Below are 19,527 nucleotides of genomic sequence, written 5' to 3'. Positions count from 1 at the left end.
GAGATTAATATTCTTTTATTTATATTCATGGTGTTTCAGGAATTAAGTGGTGAACATGAGATTGATGGACATGAAGCAAGCCTAAAATGAATGTTTTTTTTTAAATCCTAAGATAAATGTTTAACTATAAGTTAAAATAGATATCTACTTTAAAATAATATAATTTTTTTTAGTTTTAAGGAAAATTATGCAATGTTAATGATGATGATGTAATTGACTTATTTTATAAAAGTAAGTTTTTAGTTATTAATCTATATTTTCTTTAATACAATACAATGATCATTCTCTATATTAAAAGGTCACAAATGTGTGACAAATAATTTTGCTCAAATAAACGTCACTATTTGTGACTACATGATTGTTGTAAAACCGTCACACTTGTTACAATTAATAAGATCGACACTATTTAGTCGCTAATAAAAACAATTTTTGGTGACGATTTAATTCGTAATAATATTGTGACGAAATAATTATAAATTTATGACTAAAATTTTTTGTCACAATAAAGTATCTAAACAGTCATAAATTTGTGACAAAAAATATTCGTCTCAAACTAACGTCACAATAACAGCTTTTTCTTGTAGTGATAGTTAACAAGATATACTTCGTTTTCTAATTCCTGCTATGTACGCCGCCAATAGTAATAACAAGAACCAAAAAAGAATTGTGAATACATCCATTTTGCGGAACAACACCTTCATTGAGTATCTATGAAGCAACACCTTCATTGAGTACTCTGTTTTTATCTTAGCTGTCCTAATTCCTCAGCTCCGGCGAGCGTATTATCTGCCTTGATACTAACCAGACCATGTGTCTCCGTCTACCGAATTACTTGTTTGTGTCAATCTCAATTTGAGCTATAGTACTAAAACGGATCAGAGCATAACCCACTCGTACAAGTATCCTTTGTTGCTTATGAGTTCTTAGAATGTGTTAAAACACTTGGCTCATTTCCGAGATACTCATTATGTTATTCAATCATGAATCTTAAATTTCGTTCTCAAATTTTGGTATTACTTGATAACATCTTTTTAAATGATTTCATGGGTTTGAGAGATATATATTACAGAGAATCTCAACAACAAATCTTGTCAAACTTCTCCAAAATCATTTAAGAAAAATATGAAAAACTAAATTTCATTCACAAAACTATTTAATAGTTGAATTCATAAAAGTGGATTCTTTCTGTCTTCTATAAAATTGCTAACGAATCTCCTTTCCATCAAAGCTTGAATAAAAACGACATCTTTATCTCGATTGGACCTGCGATTCTAAAAGAAATTAATGAACTTTATCCTGCTCAAGTTGCTTTTTTTGAATTTTTTAATCTTTTGTATTTAAGACGACAATTGTGTAGTTAGGGAGAGGCTTACATGAGTAATTGATATCTATATGTCTCTCTTCTCTTCTTTCTTCTTCTTCACATTACTATGTCTCTCTCTCTCTATTCTATCTTTTCAAATTTCTTCCCTATCCTAATTTTTAACCTCACCTCATTCTTCCAAAGAGTTCTCGAATCTGTAGATTTTGATTGCAGAATCTATAGATTTTGATTGCAGAATCTGTAGATTTGATGAAATTCTTGTTCGCATTAATCAAAAGTGAATTTGGTGAGATTGCTTTGCATCTTTAACAATGACCTATGCTTCTTCCATGTCTCTTGCCGCACAAGTTGTGTGTTTTCTTCTCTTTATGTTTGTTTCATCGAAGGCAAAACTTTGTGACGATTCTTTTGTTTCTTCTCTCTAACTGAATTCAAAAGCAGTCTTGTAGAGTGAAGGAGAAGAACAAACAATTAGAATCTTCGTGTTTTTTTTTAATTATCTTGGAAAGGTTTATGAAGTGAAAGACAAGGTGATGTGGCACATAAGGGTATCAATCGGGCTGGCTCGGCCCAGTCCAACCCAAAATCCGCAAAACCCGCATATATTTGAGTCCTTCTCGGCCCGCCATGAAATATTTCTAAGTCTATATTTCAAAGCCCGGTCCGGCTCTAATAGGGCTACATGACTTTTCGGGTTTTTTCAGGCTTTTCCGGGCTTATCTTACGTATCAAAAATTCAAATTTATAAGTTAGTTTATAACATGTCTTAAAAAGCAATGTTTAAAGGTGCAGTATAAAACAAATCAGTCAAAATTTAAATAACTCATCTGTATTCACTAAAACCAACTTAATCTAAAATTAAAAAAAAATTAAAACCAAATAGATTTTTATACTTAAAACCAAATAAAATATCACAGATAAAAAAATTAAAAATATTAAGTAAGGGTATTAAGTAAATATGAAATTAAGATTAGAGTTTTAAACTTTATTTACAATATATTATTAAAAAAATATTGCAATCAAACAAAAATGTTAACAAAAAAGTATAATTATATTTGTATAAGAGTTTTTGGGGCCGGTCCGAGCCGGATTGGGCTAAGCCCTAAAAACTCTAAAGCGCGAAAGGGCTGAATCCAAAAGACCTGATTTTTCTGGACATATATTTAAGTCTGACGCTGGTGTTTTTCAAAGCCGGGCCGGGTCGGACCAGTCTATAGGCTTTGAGCCTAATTGACATGCCTAATGGCACATAGTTTTTTTAATTAGTTATAAAATCTTAGCTGTATTAATTGAAATGTTTTTATTGGCTATTGATTTTAACTTTGGTGTCAACACCAACTTCAATGTTGAGGCTGATGTGTCACACAAGGAAAACAACACATTATTCTTTTATTGTATTGACCAGATATTAATTAATACTAGTATATTACCCGCGTTACGCCGCGGGAAGGATTATTGTGTGTTTTTTTGTCGGTGTAATTTTAGTTATTGTATGTGTTTTTTTTTCTTTTTTATTATGTGTTGTTTTGTGTTTTTTGTATGTTTGTGTTTCTTTTTTCGTTATATCTTTAGCGCTTTATTTGTGAATTGTTTTGTGGATGATTCATTTTGTGGTTTTGATTTGCTGTTTTTGTTTCTTTTTTTTCTGATTGATTTTTTTTTATATGTCAATTAATGTATATTATGTACTTGGTTTGGAAGTGCTTTTTCTTTTGTTTTTTTTTCAAACAGTGACTGTTGATCCAAGCTGATGAGGTTCTACAGGTTTCCAAGGTGAGAAGGTAAAGTTCCTTGGATGTTGTTCTTGTAGAGCTCGCTGTGTCAATCATAGTACAAGAAAAAAGTTAAACTACATTGTCAAATTAAATAATGAATCACGTACCAAACAGTTTATTATTTCCACTATCTTTTTTTTTGTCAACAGAACAGTTTATTATTTCCACTATCTATTTGCATTAAAGCTGGCATACGGAGAAGTAAATTTTTTTGGCAAAACAGAAGTCAAAAGAGTGACGACATACAGATATTGCAAATGTTCTATCTTTCCAAGCTCGGCCGCAAGATGTCCAGAAAAGTTTGAGTTACCCAAATCCCTGCCAAAATACGTGGAATCAGATTGAGAGCAAAAGAAACAAATATTTATACTGTTGGAAAGTAAGAAAAATAAAGCACATGAGACCAGCATAGTTTAAGATACTCTCTATTAGCTATTCTCTTGATCCATCAAATAACAGTTCTGAGAGATTAATCAGATGTAATCAAGTACAAATAATCCACAATTCTTCTAAAAAAGCGTAAGAACTCACAAAGTAGGGACCAAAAAGTAATCTAGATCAGTTAACTTACAAAGCATTGAGAAAATCATGAGGTACACACAAAATTTAGCTCCTTAATCAATGGAACAACTATTGAGGATTCTTTCGAGACTTTCCAAGAAATCCAATGACTTAGAAAAGTCTACACTGTGCAAAATATGGGAGGCTTTAGGCTTTAGATCTCCCCTTTTCATACTAAAGAAGTAGAACAACAACCATACTCTGCATTCGAAGCTGTGAAAAAGGGCCATATCTAAATCGTCTACATGATGAACCTTAAAAGAAACCAAACTAAAGTTACCCGTCAATTAGATAAACAAGTGTTTCCAAGGAAAGCTATACAATCATCATCGTAACATATAAGCAAAACCCCAATTTGACTTCTTAACATCCAGCAAAGAAGTCGAGAGGCGCCTACTATGAACAATCAAAACCAAATCTTTCAATCATATATGTTCATTAAATCTATGACCCGGTTGCATACGTTGACTCATGCATTATTTCATCAGAATAAAGACACATTAATCGCAAAACGAAGAGAACAAACCTTGTTGTCTTGGTTGCAGTCAAGCTTAAGAAACACCATATCGTGGTACTTCTCAGATAGCTCTTTGTATTTGGGAGCAATCACTTTGCAAGGACCACACCTGCAGAGACCCCAATCAGATAGAATGATAGATCATACTTACGCTTTGTAGGCAGTGAGCAGCCGATGAAGATCCGGTGTTAGTGGCAGATTTTTGAGGCGAATATATGATTCTAGACTTGAAAATTTGTTCATGAGTCTAGAAGCCATTGTAAGAGATAAACCCATAAAATTAAAATTGATGTTCGTCTTCGTCGGCGAGTTTAGAACATATGGTAATCTGAGAAAAGGATATCTTGGTTTTTTTCGGTTTGGTATATTATATCTGATAATTGAAATATTTCATGTTGGCATTTTTGCTTAGTTGTATTAATTGTCATAATTTCATTGGCTATTCAATTTAAATGATGTGTTAGCACATGCTTAAATTCAAAATCTGACGTGTCAAGTTCGGGATAGAAACATACTATTTTTATTGTATTGATTGATCTTTCCACAAGAAAATAAGATATCAAAAGAATAAAACTTAATTAATTCTTTTACACATTTTGAGTAACATATCATTTTGGTGTCAAAATTGTGTTAAATGTTGAAGATCTTGAACACAACATATCATTTAATACATTTAAATGTTGTATTAAAGGGAAATGGTGTATACACTACCAAAAAAAAAAGGGGGGGGGGGGGGGGGAATGGTGTATATCATTTAATACATTTACCATATCTCTTTCCTTTCTAGGGAATAAGTGAATGAATACTTTGTGCATATATATATCACATTTAGATCAGTTAACTGTGTGCTTAGAGGTCCACTAGGTCTACTTTGTGCTTAGTTGAATTAATTGTCATAATTTCATTGGCTGTTCATTTTAAATGATGTGTCAGCAAATGCTTAAATTCAAAATCTGAGGTGTCAAACTCTGGATAGAAATATACTACTTTTATTGTATTGATTAGGTTAGATCCGCGCGATGCTGCAGGATGTTTTTCTATCCATTTTTAAATGTATTTGATGTTAAAAAATATGTTTTTTTCCTATAACTTGTTGTTGTGAGAGATATATTGGTCTAGTTTAATTTTGAGATGTTTTTTTGTAGTTTATAATTTAGGCATCTATAATTATATATAGTTTTGTTTGGTTGTAAACTCGTCAAATCATGTTCGCAATAATCAATATTGCCTTTGAAAATTTGTCACCGTAATAAGCCTTTTTTCATTTTTTTTTTGGTTTTAAGTGGAGCTGTCCATTTAAACATATTTTTGTGGACGGTAATAATTTGGTCTATTACATCCCCTTATTTCCTATATTACACACCACCAAAAGGGACAAGACGGTACTAATTTGTTCTTCTCTAATCTTGACCGTCAAATGTGTTCTTTAAATATTTGAAGAGAACTACATTTGGGAAAACCTACGTAAGCTTAGAAATACATATTTTTTTCTAAAGAAGGGGTAAATGGTTCAGCCGCATTGGTTTAGCTCCTTTCTTAAAATTCTTGATTTCTACCGAAAGCAAAACTATGTCAGAGTGCACATTCTTACATAAAACATGTCCTCCACAAGTGAGAGGGCAGTTATCTTCAAATATATTTAGATAGGTCCACGTTTAGTTAAACTAATCAAATAAATAAATAAATTAAAATCCTCTGAGCTACGGTCAGTATATTGATGAATAAAAGCACATGCTACTAATTCAAAGTAGAAGATCTTAAACTCACACGTATGTAGAGAATTCTGCAAGTTATAATTATAGTTACAAGACCTTAGCTACATACAATATTATCTATCTTCTTCGTTTCTCTTATCTCTTAACAAGACGAGAAGAGATGAATTGATCATGGCTTATACAAATAGATTCCAAGAAGAAAAGTAAACATATGTATAATGTTCCACACAATTGACATTTATCAAGAGCTTTCCATCTCCTATCATAAAAGCAGTTCAATTGTAGAAGATGTGACTGACTCATGAAATAACCTATAAGCGAGAAAGTGGAATTTGTCATTAAAAAACTTGCCGTATAGTGTTAGTAAATTGTCTTTGCTTCTGCCATGGCCCACAGGAGGGAGTAATCAGGTCCAATATCAGTGCAATGAACCTGGAAAAACCCATGAGGTTGAAGAATGAAGAAGCAAGCAGAGTAACTAAAGAAGAAGCAATTCATGTGGAAATATAAGAGATGTAGAAGTTTAACCTTGACAAGACGTTAAAGAAGGATGCATCGCGAATCTTGCCTGGATAATTCTGCTATGGAAAAGGCACTTATAAAAAATAGAAGTGTTAGAATATTGAGAAGAGAAAGAACAAAACAGAGTAAGAGACGTCGTCTCTTCTCTTTAGGGAGAAACAAGAAGTAAAATAGAAACTCTTTTATATATCTGAAACTTGTTACCTTATCACAACATCACACACGCTTATATACATATGTTGCGGTCGTAACCGTTCACAACTTATGAAAACTGACAACTTAAAACAACACAACTCATTAACTTTTACATCTATTAAACACAAAACCCTTGATAGATGTGTAGGCTATGTGGAAGCTGAAAGGTTGGTCTGGTTCAACTCAAATCGTATCTTAACTCTCTAAATTTTCCGAACACCTTTGAGCCACCGTCTTGTCAAGGGTTCAAGGACAGATTTAGAGACCGAGGTCAAGACGGTGGCTCAAAGGTGTTCGGAAAATTTAGAGAGTTAAGATACGATTTGAGTTGAACCAGACCAACCTTTCAGCTTCCACACAGCCTATACATCCTTTGCTCCGCACAGTCGGGTCATGGTATAAACGGCAACGAAGAAGAAGAAATAATCCATCGATTGATTAAACGCATAGTCGGACCATCATATAAACGGCGAGGAAGAAGGGAAAGAAATCGACCATCGTTCCTCTTTTTAGTTCTGTCTACCTAGGACTAAAAAATCTGATGTGTATTAATTGTTTTAATTTGATTGGGTATTCATTTTAAATGATGTGTCAGTTTCTCCTTCAATACAAAAGTTGAGGTGTCATGCCCTGGTGAAAAACAAAGAAATTTTATTGTATTGATCTTTCCACAAGAAAATAAGATATCAAAAAAATAAAACTTAATTAATTCTTTTACACATTTTGAGTAACATATCATTTTGGTGTCAAAATTGTGTTAAATGTTGAAGACCTTTAACACAACATATCATTTAGTACATTTAAATGTTGTATTAAAGGGAAATGGTGTATACACTACCAAAAAAAAAAAGGGGGGGAAATGGTGTATATCATTTAATACATTTACCATATCTCTTTCCTTTCTAGCGAATAAGTGAATGAATACTTTGTGCATATATATATCACATTTTCAACCTACAACTTTTCAAAGCAATCAATCTTATAGAGTTGAAAAGATTAGAAAAAAAAAAAAGATGGCCTACTCAAAAATCGTTATTTTTGCCATCCTAGCTCTGTCTCTTCTACTTTCCGGTTCGTAAATATTTGGAACAAAACATTTTCAATCACAAAGAAAATTGAATAGATGATGATTAATTACGTGTGTGTTACTTGCAGGTGCTGAACAAGAAACGCTGTGATGCGTCGCAGGAAATTCAAAAAGTGTTGCAAAAATCAGGCAGAATTTGGAACTTGTGATACAAGAGAAGATGATCGGAGATGCGAAAAGATGTGTCTTGATGGTTGTTCCGCTAACAAAGGTGGTGGCTGTCAACCTATAGACGCTGCCCCTGGTTCTGTTTGTTCATGTTACTGTTAATTCTTCTTCTCCTTGGCTTTATTGATTGATAAAGAAAAACTATATTTCTTTATATATAGATTCCAAACGTAATATGAAACTTTAAACCATCTCTCAAGTAATAAGAACACAAAAAAAAAAAGAAAAAAAAAGAACAATAGACCAAGTTCGGTTTCTTTTGTAACTGATGATCAGTGATGACATAATAGACAAGTGTTTTTAAACGGATAAGTCAATTTGGGAGACAAGGATCCCATCAGTATCTGCATAAAGCCATTCTCCATCAAAAATCCGAGTCCCTGCAATATTAACCGGAACTCTTTGTTCTCCAAGTGCTTTCTTACTCGCCTTTATCGGATGAGAAGCCAAAGCTCTCACTCCTATATCACAACCGTTGATCTCATCCACGTCTCTGATGCATCCGTTCACAACGATTCCTGCCCATCCGTTGTTTTGAGCTTGAACCACGGGGTTACCCCCGAGTATCGCACATCGTTGACTACCTCCACCATCCACCACAAGTACTCTACCGTTTCCTAATAACAACATCCAAACATTTATAGAGTCTTACATATGAGATTGTGGAAAGTAAAAGAGATGACCTTTGGAGTCACAACGTATTCAAGATCAGCTCTGTTCTCTCAAAAAGTAATACCCTTTGAATCATAAATCTATTTGCAAAGTGACAGATTACACACTAAGCCACCACTAACACAACCATAAAGCATATGAAAGTTCATAACTTCATATCATATCTCTCTACAAGTAAAACATTGCTCAAACCAATTTGAAAGTTTTGAACTTTGGAATTACAGAATAAGTCTCTCAATACCTTTCTCCTCGAGGAACTGACGGATTAAGCCATTGTCTTCAAATACTTTGACAGTAACAACTGGTCCTGAGAATATTTGTCTACGGCCGTAAATCTGAAAAATGGGTTGCAAAGCTCGGAGCTGACCACTCCGAATCAGCTCTTGATTCGCGTCACATACTTCAGCAGTGGTCACAAACGCCATCTTCTTCTTCTTTTCTCAGCCAAGTTTTCTATGATCAAAAATTTGAGACTTGTGAGTGAATCAATCAAAAGTAATCTGAAAAAATGATGAATCAGATCAAGTTTTGATAGCTTGAGTATGATCCAGAGGAGAAAGATTAAAACTTTTCAAAATATTTTGTCTGGAATGATGAATCAGATTAAGTTTTGTTACCTGGATCAGACAAATTTCAGATGTAGAAGAAACTCTTCACAGTGTTACTATTTCAGATGGAGATCAAAGTTTCTCCATAATACAATAAACTATTGTTTACTTTTGAGGAAAAAAAAAAAGAAGAAGAGGTTTTGGTATCAATCAGATCAAAGGTAGCGGTGAAGATTAGAGAAAGGAATCATATGAGATTACTTGACAATCTTGTGGTCTTTAATTTTACTTTCTCCTCCTTTTGTTTTGTTCTGTCTTCTTACTTTTTGTTTTTGTGTTCTGTTTCACCGTGTTAGGTTCTTTCTTTACCTTTTTTTTTTTTTTTTTTTTTTTTTTTTTTTTTTTCTGTAAATTGTAACTCGAGAAGTAAAAATAATTCTAATCTTCTTTGGGTGCAAAGATTTAACTTCATACCCTATGCAAATGATAACTACTATACCATAGATGAGTTAGAGGAGGATGAAAAAAGCAAATCCTAGGAAGAGATTTTGTTGCCAGTTTTGTTTGGAATTAATTAAAGTCTCATCTCTAAAATTTTATTATGAGAAGGGGAGGGAAGATCCAAAACTTATGAAAAAGTTCAGAGCTTGTGAATGGTTTTCATGTCTACAGCTTCAATGAGAGTTCCTTTCTCAACATGATCCCACCATTTCATCAAGAAATTGTCCACCACCAATCTAGACCATGGGGACAGTTTCACAGCTTCGTCACCTGCATCTGCTTTCTTCACCAGCTCCTTAAGCTCTTCCCTGCTCACATACTTGATTTCAGCCACTTCATCTGGGTTTGGTTGAAGCTTCACATCCCGCACGATGAAAAGTAGATAGTCAACTGCAAGAAAATACACAAAAGTTCAAAGTCCTGAATTCAAAGGAGTTAAAAAAAAGAGATGATCACACATGGAAGAGTTACTTACGTTCGTGCTCGCCCCATTTGCCATCAGAAGGTGCCTTGTAAAGCATGCGTCCTAAGGGAGTGAACTCATCGACTGGTACATCTTCAGCTACAATACCGAGCTCATCCAGAAGCTTCCTCTGTGCAGCATTTCTTACACCTGAGAAGGTAAGATCAAATAGTAGGCCTCAATATCTAGTACAAACAGTGAAAGCTTCACGATTGTTTTATAAAGCTTAAGCTCATTCCAGTAACAATACCAAGAACTTTCTCTTCAATAAGCTCAGATTCACGGTAAAGAGGATGGCTGCAACAAGTGTTTGTCCACACAAGTGGGAAAGTAACCTTTGTTTTTGACCGTTGCTGTCCATAAGAGAAGAAGATTTTCAGAAGCACATTAAATGAAGCAACCAAATCATAAACCCACCCAACCAACCGTCTAAATAAAGCTTGAAGTCATCTTCACACATCAAGGTCACTCATAAGAAATTACCTGGAGAAGCAACTCATACTTGGAGTTGAATAAAAACACACTGAAAGCTCTGTGAAGCAAATTCTCAGCCTCAATCTTTTCCATTAGATGACCTGCAGATTAAGAGAAGCAACTTCCAACTAAGTCATCGAAACTGATAACAAAGACACATTCCAAGGACAAATCAGCGACATGCAAATGTGTTTCAATGATAAAAACAAGGAAACAAATCCAAAAAGCAGCTAAGGTTGCAATCAATCTTTCTCCCAGCCATCATCAAAAAGGGAATCAAAAATACACTTACAGTTATATTTAGTGTCATGACCCACCACACGATCGTTTTCATCAACGAGAATGCATCTGCACAAACCCAAACAAATGATCAAGCAGCCACAGTCTATTCGTTGCATGTGTTACATTTTTACTACAGGGTTTAAGTCTCATTCTAGACAAGTTTTGCGTATTACTGAAGATTTCGTCTCGATTAAAAACCTAAACTTTGGGTTTCCTTAATGCAAAAACAAAGTCAATTCAAAAAAAAAAAAATCGAAGAAAAAGGAATCGAGAATTGTTCTCACTCGTCTTCAAACATGAGCCGTCTCTGAACAGCATCCATGCCGGCATCGTTAGTATCGGTCATGTTGACGGCTGAGAAAGCGCGGAAAGAAAGGTGACTCCTCGGCGCCGGAGATCGGATCGGAGAAAGACGAAGAGGGGCAAATCGGGAAGAGGAAGGAGGAGAAGCGAGAGGAAGGAGGGATCTGAGATGAAATGAAGAGAAGCTAAATAGTGAAGAAGCAGTAGTCATTGGATTGGATGCTGTCTTTGTTGTTCCTTTTTTTTTTTTTTTCCTTTTCTTTTTTTTTTCTTTGTTTTCTCAGTAATTGTCACAAACCTATAAATAGACCACACTAACAATTTTATATTAGTATATATAATACATTAGGTTAATTTTCGCGCGGTTATTTAAATTTTGTACCGTTAAATTTGAAAATACGATATGATTTCGTTAAATAACACAATAACTACATATCGAAATATCGTTGATCCTTGTAATTTACGTAATTTCATATTGTGCATGAAAATAAATAAATTTGTAAATATAATTTAAGGTAGATATTTTTTGTATTAGAATAATATTTTTAAGGTAACTAGTTAAATTTACAAAAAAAAAAAAATCTTAAAACTTTTTAATAGTTTTTTAAAAAAATCTTAAACTTTTTAATAGTTTAGTGAATTTTTGTGTGAATCAGATTATTTACTTTCTTAAGAGATACATAATTATGATTTATGAGATATGGTATAGTGTTTAATATTCAGAGTTAAAAGTGTCAAGATTTTTTTCTTTTGGATAAATATGTGAATTTTATTAAACTGAAAGTTTGTAGAAGTTACAACATCTTAATGACTTAATACAATGAACATCCCTTGCCAAAAAAAGATAAAAACAAGGAAGGATCTAAATTTGAATACATGAACATGAGTAGATAAATCTAGTCATATTTTAGCAAAATCTTGCATTAGATCTTTAAAATGTGTCAAGAGAAGGTTGCTTAGACCATGGGACTATCTCTCTTCTACAACTCTCTTCTCAAGTTCACGTTCAATGGATTCATCTACTGGACCACTAGTGATCTTCAGATCGTGCCTTTCTCTCTACAAAACTACACTTTCTAAATCCAAATCTTAAACCCCATTGCTTCCACCTTAACTCACGGATCCAACAATCTTGTCTTGACTTATTTGGAAACCGTGGAAACTTATGGATGATATAGTTTAATTTTCTGTCTCAAAGATGGAAATACGTCGAGGCCCAGATTCGTATGATCGACCTCGGACAAACCCATCTAAACGAAAACAATAGTAAAGTGCAGATGCGAAATATTCGGTCAGACCAAGTTTTTGGTCAAGCTATCATCGACGTGGCTATGACGCCAAGGCAAACACCATCAAGAACTACGGGGGAGTGTCTCAGCTGTGTCACTCCACCGATGGACTCTTGCTCTACACAACATTGATATGTATCTCTAACGGGGTCGGTCTTATGTACACAACCCCGTTAGAGATACAATGTATTGTTAGTACTTAGTACCATATCTTATAAAGGCTCAAAACACAAAATCAAGTTTCATTAAGCAATCATACATTGATCACTTGAGCTATTTCCATGATCCAACTTGGTTTCGTCTATATTATCTTCAGCTTACACTATCAAACTCTCTTTCGACACCCACCTCACCAGAAATCATAGTTTCCACTTGTTAGCTTACATAGTGCAGTAGTATCTACGTTACACTCAAAATTCATTTAATAAATGATCAATTGTCAATTTGGAGATCTCTTCTTCTTTGCAAGTCTCCATCTTTCCTCCCATCAAAAGTCAGCTATTGTCAAGATAACTTGGATCAGAACATGGATGCCGAGTCTTAAGGCCTCGACTCTCGGGTTGCTGCTTCCCTTGCCTTATACCTTTATCTGCCACAAGAGCCATTGGCCCTATTTATACTATTATTTTACTGTGTCTCAATATATGTAATAAGATGATGCATCTATATATCTCGAGCCAGACAACCAAAGTCAAGAGTAATATAGTTACCTTGAAGACGTCGATAGCCCTTTGAGCACTGAGTAATATTGATCATAGTCTTGGTTCTTCAAGAGACAGATATTTCATGCAACAACTCTTTAAGAACCAAAACCCCTTTATCCAGTTCACCGGCAAACTTCTTCAAGAAAAGTTCCCAAGATTCTTTATCGACTTTACCGCTCATAACAGCCATTGAGACAATCTTAATCGCATCCTCTTCTTTCCCTAACTCCTGCAACCCTTCGAACAAAATCAAGAACGTTGTTCTGTTTGGAAAACAACCATTCTCCAGCATCTCTTCAAGTACCCTAACACTTTCCTTAACATTTCCGTTCTTGGACAAGCCTTCAATCAAAACGTTATATGTGAAAGCATTCGGCTTGCATTTCCTCTCAACCATATCGTCCCATAAACGACCCGCCTCTGTCAACTCGCCCTTCTCACACATACCAGAAATCAACGTGTTGTACGTCAAGAGACTAGGGATCGAACCTTTCTCAAACTCGTCGAACAATCTCCTTGCTTCTGAAACTCTCCCTTCTTTGCAAAGCCAATGGATGAGAGTACTCAGAAGAGCATTATCAGGCATACAATTGTTCTTCAACATTTTTCTCCACAGAGCACAAGCTTCATCTACCTTGTGATCTTCACACAACGCGTCAATAACTTTACAACAAAGAGAAGAATCTGGCATGAAACCTCTATCGAGCATTTCATCGAACATGTTACGTGCTTCCCCTGATTTCTTCTCCTTACATAAACCTCGGATCATAACTCCATACGTCACTTCATTCGGCTCAATCTCGTTCTTTTCCATGTCATCCATCACCATAGCCGCCTCAGAGAATCTCCCTAGCTTACAGTAACCATCCATGAGAACAGTGTAAGTAGTCGCATCGGGATACCAACCACGATCCAACATCTCACCCAAAACCCTCTTACCCGCTTCCATATCACCTCTAGCAACGTACCCACCTAAAATCGTAGTGTAAGTCACCAAATTTGCCACCAAACCCATGGCGGGAATTTCGTCGAGCACTTTATATGCACTTTCTATATCATTTTTCTTGCAGAGAGCTTTGACTAATAGATTACAAGTGAAGATGTTGGGAGTGATTCCAAAAGACTCCTTACTGTTCTTAAACATGGCATAAACCAAATCAAATCTCTGATTCTGTATCAAAACGTTTAAGAGTGTGTTTAACGATCTAACGGAGCGTTTCACACCAAAATCAGGGATTCGAAGAAAGATCCTCACAGAAGCTTCGTACCGACCCGCGAGACCGTAGTTTCGAAGCAAATCGATGAATAGATTCTCGCCGCATCTGATCGTCGGGTATGAGTTCCGAAGATCCGCCATGAGAGACTCCACGGGATCGAAAGCACGAGCACGGGATAGTTTGAAGAGAATCGAGTGGTAAGTATCGTAATTATGTGTAAACCCGGGGTGGGATTTACCGGCGTAGAGAAATATCTGGAGAGCGAGATCGATGTTTTGCTGTTGGGTGATCATTGAGACTAACCGCTTTGGGAATAGCCTCTGCGGCCACGGTTTGATCGGTGGTTTCTCAGTGATGTATTGCCGAAGAGAGTCCCCAGAGGAGGCGGAGAAGAGACGACGAGACGTTACGCGTGCAGGGAAGCGAGTAATGTTCACGCGGGGAAGGAACATTATCGCTGCCGTTTTCATCGAGCAGCGGCGAATCGAATCTACGAAGACGACGGCGAGAGATGGATTTTTAAATTTGCCGGTGGCGGTTTTATTAAACCGAAAAAACCCGGTTTTCCCCAACCGGCTACCTTTGGCGTTACACTATGAGGATATGATCGTCATTTCGTGCAGCAACGTGATAATAAATTCGTCCGATAATTCTGCACCTCGCGTTCATCGAACACCAAGGCCAGAAAATACGTAAACGCCCTCCAAGTGTCTTCTTTCTTGCGTTATCCATTTAAGGGTATTATTGACCTCACAGTAAGGAAAATCACAATATTGCACGGATAACGATAACAACACTCGAATTAAATTTCCCGAATTGAAAAAAATTCTCAGATCACCTTTGAAAGATCACACTAGTGTTTTGGACTCGAGCTTCGTCTTCTTCAACAATGCCTCTATCTCTCCGAATCAATCCATCTCCAACGGCTTTCCGTTTCTCACCGACTTCATCTACCGGCGGCGGATTTATCCCCGTGAAGCAGCACTGTCGGATCCTGAGTTCCGGCGCCGTCGCGACGAGAATCGGGTTCTGTTCTGGTGGTGTTTTAGATTCCGGGAAGAGGTGCGGTTCTTATGTGGCGAGGTGTAGCTTAGAAACAGTGAATGTCAGTGTTGGTCAGGTTACGGAGGTTGATAAGGATACGTTCTGGCCAATTGTTAAAGCTGCTGGTGATAAGATTGTTGTTCTCGATATGTACACTCAGTGGTAACGTTTCGATGCACTTCCTCTTGTTTGTGTGACTTTTGCATACCTTTGATTGCAATTTTCCTTGTTTGGAACGACTTGATTATGTCAGATGTTCTGGGAATTGGAAAACTCATGTACATTTTGTTTGAATCTTTTTCATTTGAGCATGAATCTTTGAAATGTCGAATGCTTTAGATTGTTTATAGGTTTTGGGTCAGTCGTTGGGAATTAAGGTTCTACTTTCATTTGTATTCAAATGTTACAGCAGCCCTGGTTACAGTATTGTAAGTATCTCTCATAGTCTTTTCGTCGTGAGGCTTTTCTCTGTTGGGGATGGTTGGATACAACAGGATTTGAATTTTATGCATAGTAACACTTTACAGAGAATACATTGAATTGATAAGCCCTAAAGATGTTCCAATTTACATCATCATGATATGGTTGAGATGAATTTTTTGTTTTGTGTGTTGAGAAAAATAAAAGTTTCGCCTTTTTTTCAAACTCATTGGGGTCTCTGCAGGTGTGGTCCTTGCAAAGTGATTGCTCCCAAATACAAAGAGCTATCTGAGAAATACCAGGATATGGTGTTTCTTAAGCTTGACTGCAACCAAGACAACAAGGTTTGTTCTTCGTTTTGCTATTAATGTGTCTTTATTTGTATGTGAACACAAAAATATTGAGAGCAAAAAAAAACTCGTGCTTTTTGCAGCCATTGGCAAAGGAGCTAGGAATTAGAGTGGTTCCGACCTTTAAGATCTTGAAAGACAACAAAGTAGTAAAGGAAGTGACAGGGGCTAAATATGATGACTTACTTGCAGCCATTGATGCAGCAAGGTCAGGCTGAGTCTCTCTCAATCAGTCATGCTGTAAAGTATTAGAATCATCCTCCATCTTATATGTAATTGGTTTGGTTATCTATGTATCTAACTATCTCTTGTTTCCTTCAATCAGAATCTGTTTTTAAAAATGTATGTATAATAAATATGCTGCGATGATGGTTGAATGTGGTGGTGGTTATGCATCATAAAGTTCATAACCAAATGTTTTTGGGCTGGCTACTGGTTGCTCAGAGGTCACCGATTCTTTAAAACTGTGACATTAACAAATGGATTTTAAATTTGGGGGACCGAGACCGACTGTTGAAAAATATGTTTCTTGTTGATAAAAACTTGTCTTACATGTATGATGTTTGGTGGTTTGTTTTCAATGGGGTGTTCCAACTACATTGTGCTCCTCAAGTCATAACTTCATTTAGTAGTTCACCAAATCCTCTCTCTCTCGCCTAATTTTTTCAGTTTCATAATCCATTTATGCATAAATTATGTGAGACTAATTAATGTATTTTGAATAGTAAAAGATTAAAAATTCTAAAGATAAAAATATAAATATAATCGAGCAATGGTTTATGAGAGAGTCCGTCCACAAGGATGGGGGGGGGGGGTAATCGCCCAAATACAGAGAGAGCTACAGATCAGAGGATGACACGTGGCGAAATCTGAAGGCGAGTTAATAACAATCATAAGAGAAACGCGTTCCGAATCAGACATCTTCTCTCTCTCTCTCTCTCTCTCTCTCTCTTTCTGAAGTGAACTGTTGTTGTTGTTGTTGTACTCTCTTTGGTTTCATCGAGACACAGACCTAAACCCGATCTGAACTAAAGAAGAAGAAAGAAAGAATGGCGTCTTCGTCGTTCTCAGTCACGTCTCCGGCTGCTGCTTCCGTCTACTCAGTCACCCAATCATCGTCGCATCATCTCCCTCTCTCATCAACCCGCTCTCGCAGAGTCTCTTTCCGTCTCTCCGCTAAGCCTAAGCTTCGTTTCCTCTCCAAGGTACACGATTCCTTCCCCAATTTCTATCTGATTTAAGAGAAGGTTTTGTGCAATGTGGTGGTCTTTTAGGTTTTCTGATTTTTTGGATAATTTCTATCTAATTCTTTTGGGCTTAATTTCCGTGGATTTTATCGACATTTCCCGATTTGTTTCTCTCTGTGTACGTTCGGCGTCAATTTGGATTCAGAGAAGAGAACATTGTTTCATAGAACAAATGATAAAATGCGATTTCCAGATTTGTTATGGATACAATCTTGATTTGGGGATTTTGCCATTTAGCAGTCTTCTTTTAACATTTGGCATATGAATTTGCAGCCTAGTCGCAGTAGCTACCCTGTGGTGAAAGCTCAATCGAACAAGGTTAGCTCTTTTTTTCACTGATCTCTTTGAGAAAGTGTTTTTTTTTTTTTTTTTTTACCCCAGAAAATTCATTCATTTCTGGACTCTCCCTCCTGCCTTTAAAGGTTAGTACTGGTGCATCAACAAATGCTGCAAAAATTGATGGGCCTTCAGCTGAAGCCAAGGAAAAAATCTCATCGAAGGATTCGTCTTTGTCTTCACCTGAATTAGCTACAGAGGAGTCTATTTCTGAGTTTCTCACTCAAGTAACAACTCTTGTCAAGTGAGTACCGTTGTTACCCTGTTCTACTACTTAAAATCATTTTTTTTTTTAGCTATGCTTAAATACTCACTTTCCATCATGCAGGCTTGTGGATTCGAGAGACATCGTTGAGTTGCAGTTGAAACAACTTGACTGTGAACTAACCATTCGGAAAAAGGAAGCCTTACCTCAACCCCAATCTCCACAGTACGTCATGATGCAGCAACCAAATCAACCATCTTATGCCCAACCAATGGCTCCTCCCCCTGCACCTGCTGCTTCTTCACCAGCTCCTCCCACACCAGCCTCCCTTCCTCCACCTTCCCCACCTACTCCTGCCAAATCATTGCTTCCTACTGTTAAAAGCCCCATGGCAGGCACATTCTACCGTAGTCCTGGACCTGGTGAACCACCCTTTATTAAGGTTAGGATCTTTGCTAAATTAGCCTGGAGACCTTATTCACAATCCAACAGAAATGTTAATTTCTTCTCTGACTTTAAGACATGCGCTTTTTGGCTGAGTTGCAAATTCGTTGCCTGCTGCATTTCACTGTCTGAATTCGTACTGTATGACTTTCTTGCTGCCTTTAGGTTGGAGATAAAGTGCAGAAGGGGCAAGTTCTATGCATCGTTGAAGCCATGAAGTTAATGAATGAAATAGAGGTGAGTTTCTAAATCATTAAGTATTTCAAATCATCTCTTACAAAATTGCTGCGAATTAATCTGTTGTTTCTCTTTTCAATCCTGCTTAGCAATCTTTAATCTCTTTTTTTTGTTCATATACTTGAATACTTGATTGCCCTCTAGATATCATTAAGTTACAATGACCAGACAACTCTGTACTTCCCTTCTCAATTATATTTGGATGATTGCTTGTGCTTAAATGCGTAACCTTTCATCATGATCCCAAGTATTAGCTCTAATCTTGGAAACTGAGAATTTACCATTCTAATAACACTGAAACTTTTATATTTGTTTTCCACAGTCTGACCAATCAGGAACAGTAGTCGATATTGTGGCAGAAGACGGCAAGCCTGTCAGCCTCGACACTGTAAGTTTACCGAAGGGAAACAGTTCCTCTATTTGTGTGTGTGTTTACTAGAACTAGTTTTTAGTTTTCTACACTTTGATCGTTTCAATTGAAAGGCTATATATATATATAATATACAAAGATATCTCTACTGATATTCGATGCTTTTTTTGACGTTTTGACAGCCTCTGTTTGTGGTTCAACCGTAGAATCGGCTACCATGAGAAATGGAGAAAAAGAAAAAGCTCTACTTAAAATTCAAATCTCTGTGCTCTTTGGTAAAACAATTTGCTGAGACTACCTTTACGAAAAATGTTTCCCCCTGCGTTGTCTTGTTAGGTTTCTTAGTTTCATGAGGAAAGATTTGAGTTTCTTTTGGAACTTTTTTAGTTTCTCTATTCGTTAAAGACATTTTTTTTTCATAAGCTCTGTTTTTTTACTTCTACATATACACGAACTCTTGTTCTAATTCTATTCCAATTTCAATATTTAAGCCCAACGTGTTGCTGAACAAAAGCCCAAACCCAATAAGGCTTATTATATAAAAATAATAAATGAAG

General features: G+C 36.1%; 5 protein-coding genes and 2 long non-coding RNA genes across 8 annotated transcripts; 3 read left to right on the top strand and 4 right to left on the bottom strand.

Moving 5' to 3' along the window:
* Window positions 1-3,191: 3,191 nt before the first annotated feature.
* On the bottom strand, window positions 3,192-4,506 carry LOC109126054 (uncharacterized). Its single transcript, XR_002033128.2, has 2 exons — window positions 4,187-4,506; window positions 3,192-3,417 (listed from the first exon to the last, which is right to left on the bottom strand). It is a non-coding gene; the product is annotated as an uncharacterized LOC109126054 (long non-coding RNA).
* A 3,058-nt stretch (window positions 4,507-7,564) lies between these two features.
* On the top strand, window positions 7,565-8,253 carry LOC147939622 (uncharacterized). Its single transcript, XR_015564490.1, has 2 exons — window positions 7,565-7,680; window positions 7,765-8,253. It is a non-coding gene; the product is annotated as an uncharacterized LOC147939622 (long non-coding RNA).
* LOC104705935 (putative 4-hydroxy-4-methyl-2-oxoglutarate aldolase 2) lies at window positions 7,992-9,489 on the bottom strand. The gene is made up of 3 exons (XM_010422037.3): window positions 9,154-9,489; window positions 8,778-8,989; window positions 7,992-8,481 (listed from the first exon to the last, which is right to left on the bottom strand). Exons 2-3 carry the CDS (start codon window positions 8,959-8,961, stop codon window positions 8,165-8,167), a joined length of 501 nt encoding a protein of 166 aa, XP_010420339.1. The 5' UTR covers window positions 8,962-8,989; window positions 9,154-9,489; the 3' UTR covers window positions 7,992-8,164.
* Window positions 9,490-9,630: 141 nt separating this feature from the next.
* LOC104769917 (isopentenyl-diphosphate Delta-isomerase I, chloroplastic) lies at window positions 9,631-11,418 on the bottom strand. Its single transcript, XM_019228292.2, has 6 exons — window positions 11,089-11,418; window positions 10,815-10,870; window positions 10,532-10,623; window positions 10,299-10,401; window positions 10,061-10,198; window positions 9,631-9,975 (listed from the first exon to the last, which is right to left on the bottom strand). Exons 1-6 carry the CDS (start codon window positions 11,316-11,318, stop codon window positions 9,725-9,727), a joined length of 870 nt encoding a protein of 289 aa, XP_019083837.2. The 5' UTR covers window positions 11,319-11,418; the 3' UTR covers window positions 9,631-9,724.
* A 1,218-nt stretch (window positions 11,419-12,636) lies between these two features.
* On the bottom strand, window positions 12,637-14,922 carry LOC104705933 (pentatricopeptide repeat-containing protein At5g16420, mitochondrial). 2 transcript variants are annotated; one of them, XM_010422034.3, is made up of 2 exons: window positions 13,107-14,922; window positions 12,637-12,985 (listed from the first exon to the last, which is right to left on the bottom strand). In XM_010422034.3, the coding sequence occupies exon 1, from the start codon at window positions 14,785-14,787 to the stop codon at window positions 13,165-13,167; it is 1,623 nt and encodes a 540-aa protein (XP_010420336.1). In that variant the 5' UTR covers window positions 14,788-14,922; the 3' UTR covers window positions 12,637-12,985; window positions 13,107-13,164. The 2 variants fall into 2 exon arrangements, with proteins under 2 accessions (XP_010420336.1, XP_010420333.1); XM_010422031.3 differs by having other exon boundaries at window positions 12,637-13,006; window positions 13,107-14,787.
* An 8-nt stretch (window positions 14,923-14,930) lies between these two features.
* Window positions 14,931-16,472, top strand: LOC104705932 (thioredoxin F2, chloroplastic). Its single transcript, XM_010422030.2, has 3 exons — window positions 14,931-15,523; window positions 16,026-16,125; window positions 16,215-16,472. Exons 1-3 carry the CDS (start codon window positions 15,207-15,209, stop codon window positions 16,347-16,349), a joined length of 552 nt encoding a protein of 183 aa, XP_010420332.1. The 5' UTR covers window positions 14,931-15,206; the 3' UTR covers window positions 16,350-16,472.
* Window positions 16,473-16,835: 363 nt separating this feature from the next.
* On the top strand, window positions 16,836-19,483 carry LOC104705931 (biotin carboxyl carrier protein of acetyl-CoA carboxylase 1, chloroplastic). Its single transcript, XM_087463070.1, has 7 exons — window positions 16,836-17,336; window positions 17,652-17,696; window positions 17,801-17,958; window positions 18,043-18,361; window positions 18,529-18,600; window positions 18,923-18,988; window positions 19,153-19,483. Exons 1-7 carry the CDS (start codon window positions 17,181-17,183, stop codon window positions 19,174-19,176), a joined length of 840 nt encoding a protein of 279 aa, XP_087319196.1. The 5' UTR covers window positions 16,836-17,180; the 3' UTR covers window positions 19,177-19,483.
* Window positions 19,484-19,527: the final 44 nt, after the last annotated feature.

This window comes from Camelina sativa, chromosome 8 (assembly GCF_030686135.1).
Source record: "Camelina sativa cultivar CO46 ecotype springtype chromosome 8, ASM3068613v1".
NCBI lineage: Eukaryota > Viridiplantae > Streptophyta > Magnoliopsida > Brassicales > Brassicaceae > Camelina > Camelina sativa.
The sequence above is the reverse complement of the archived record's forward strand: the minus strand, read 5'-3'. Positions and strand labels throughout refer to the sequence as shown.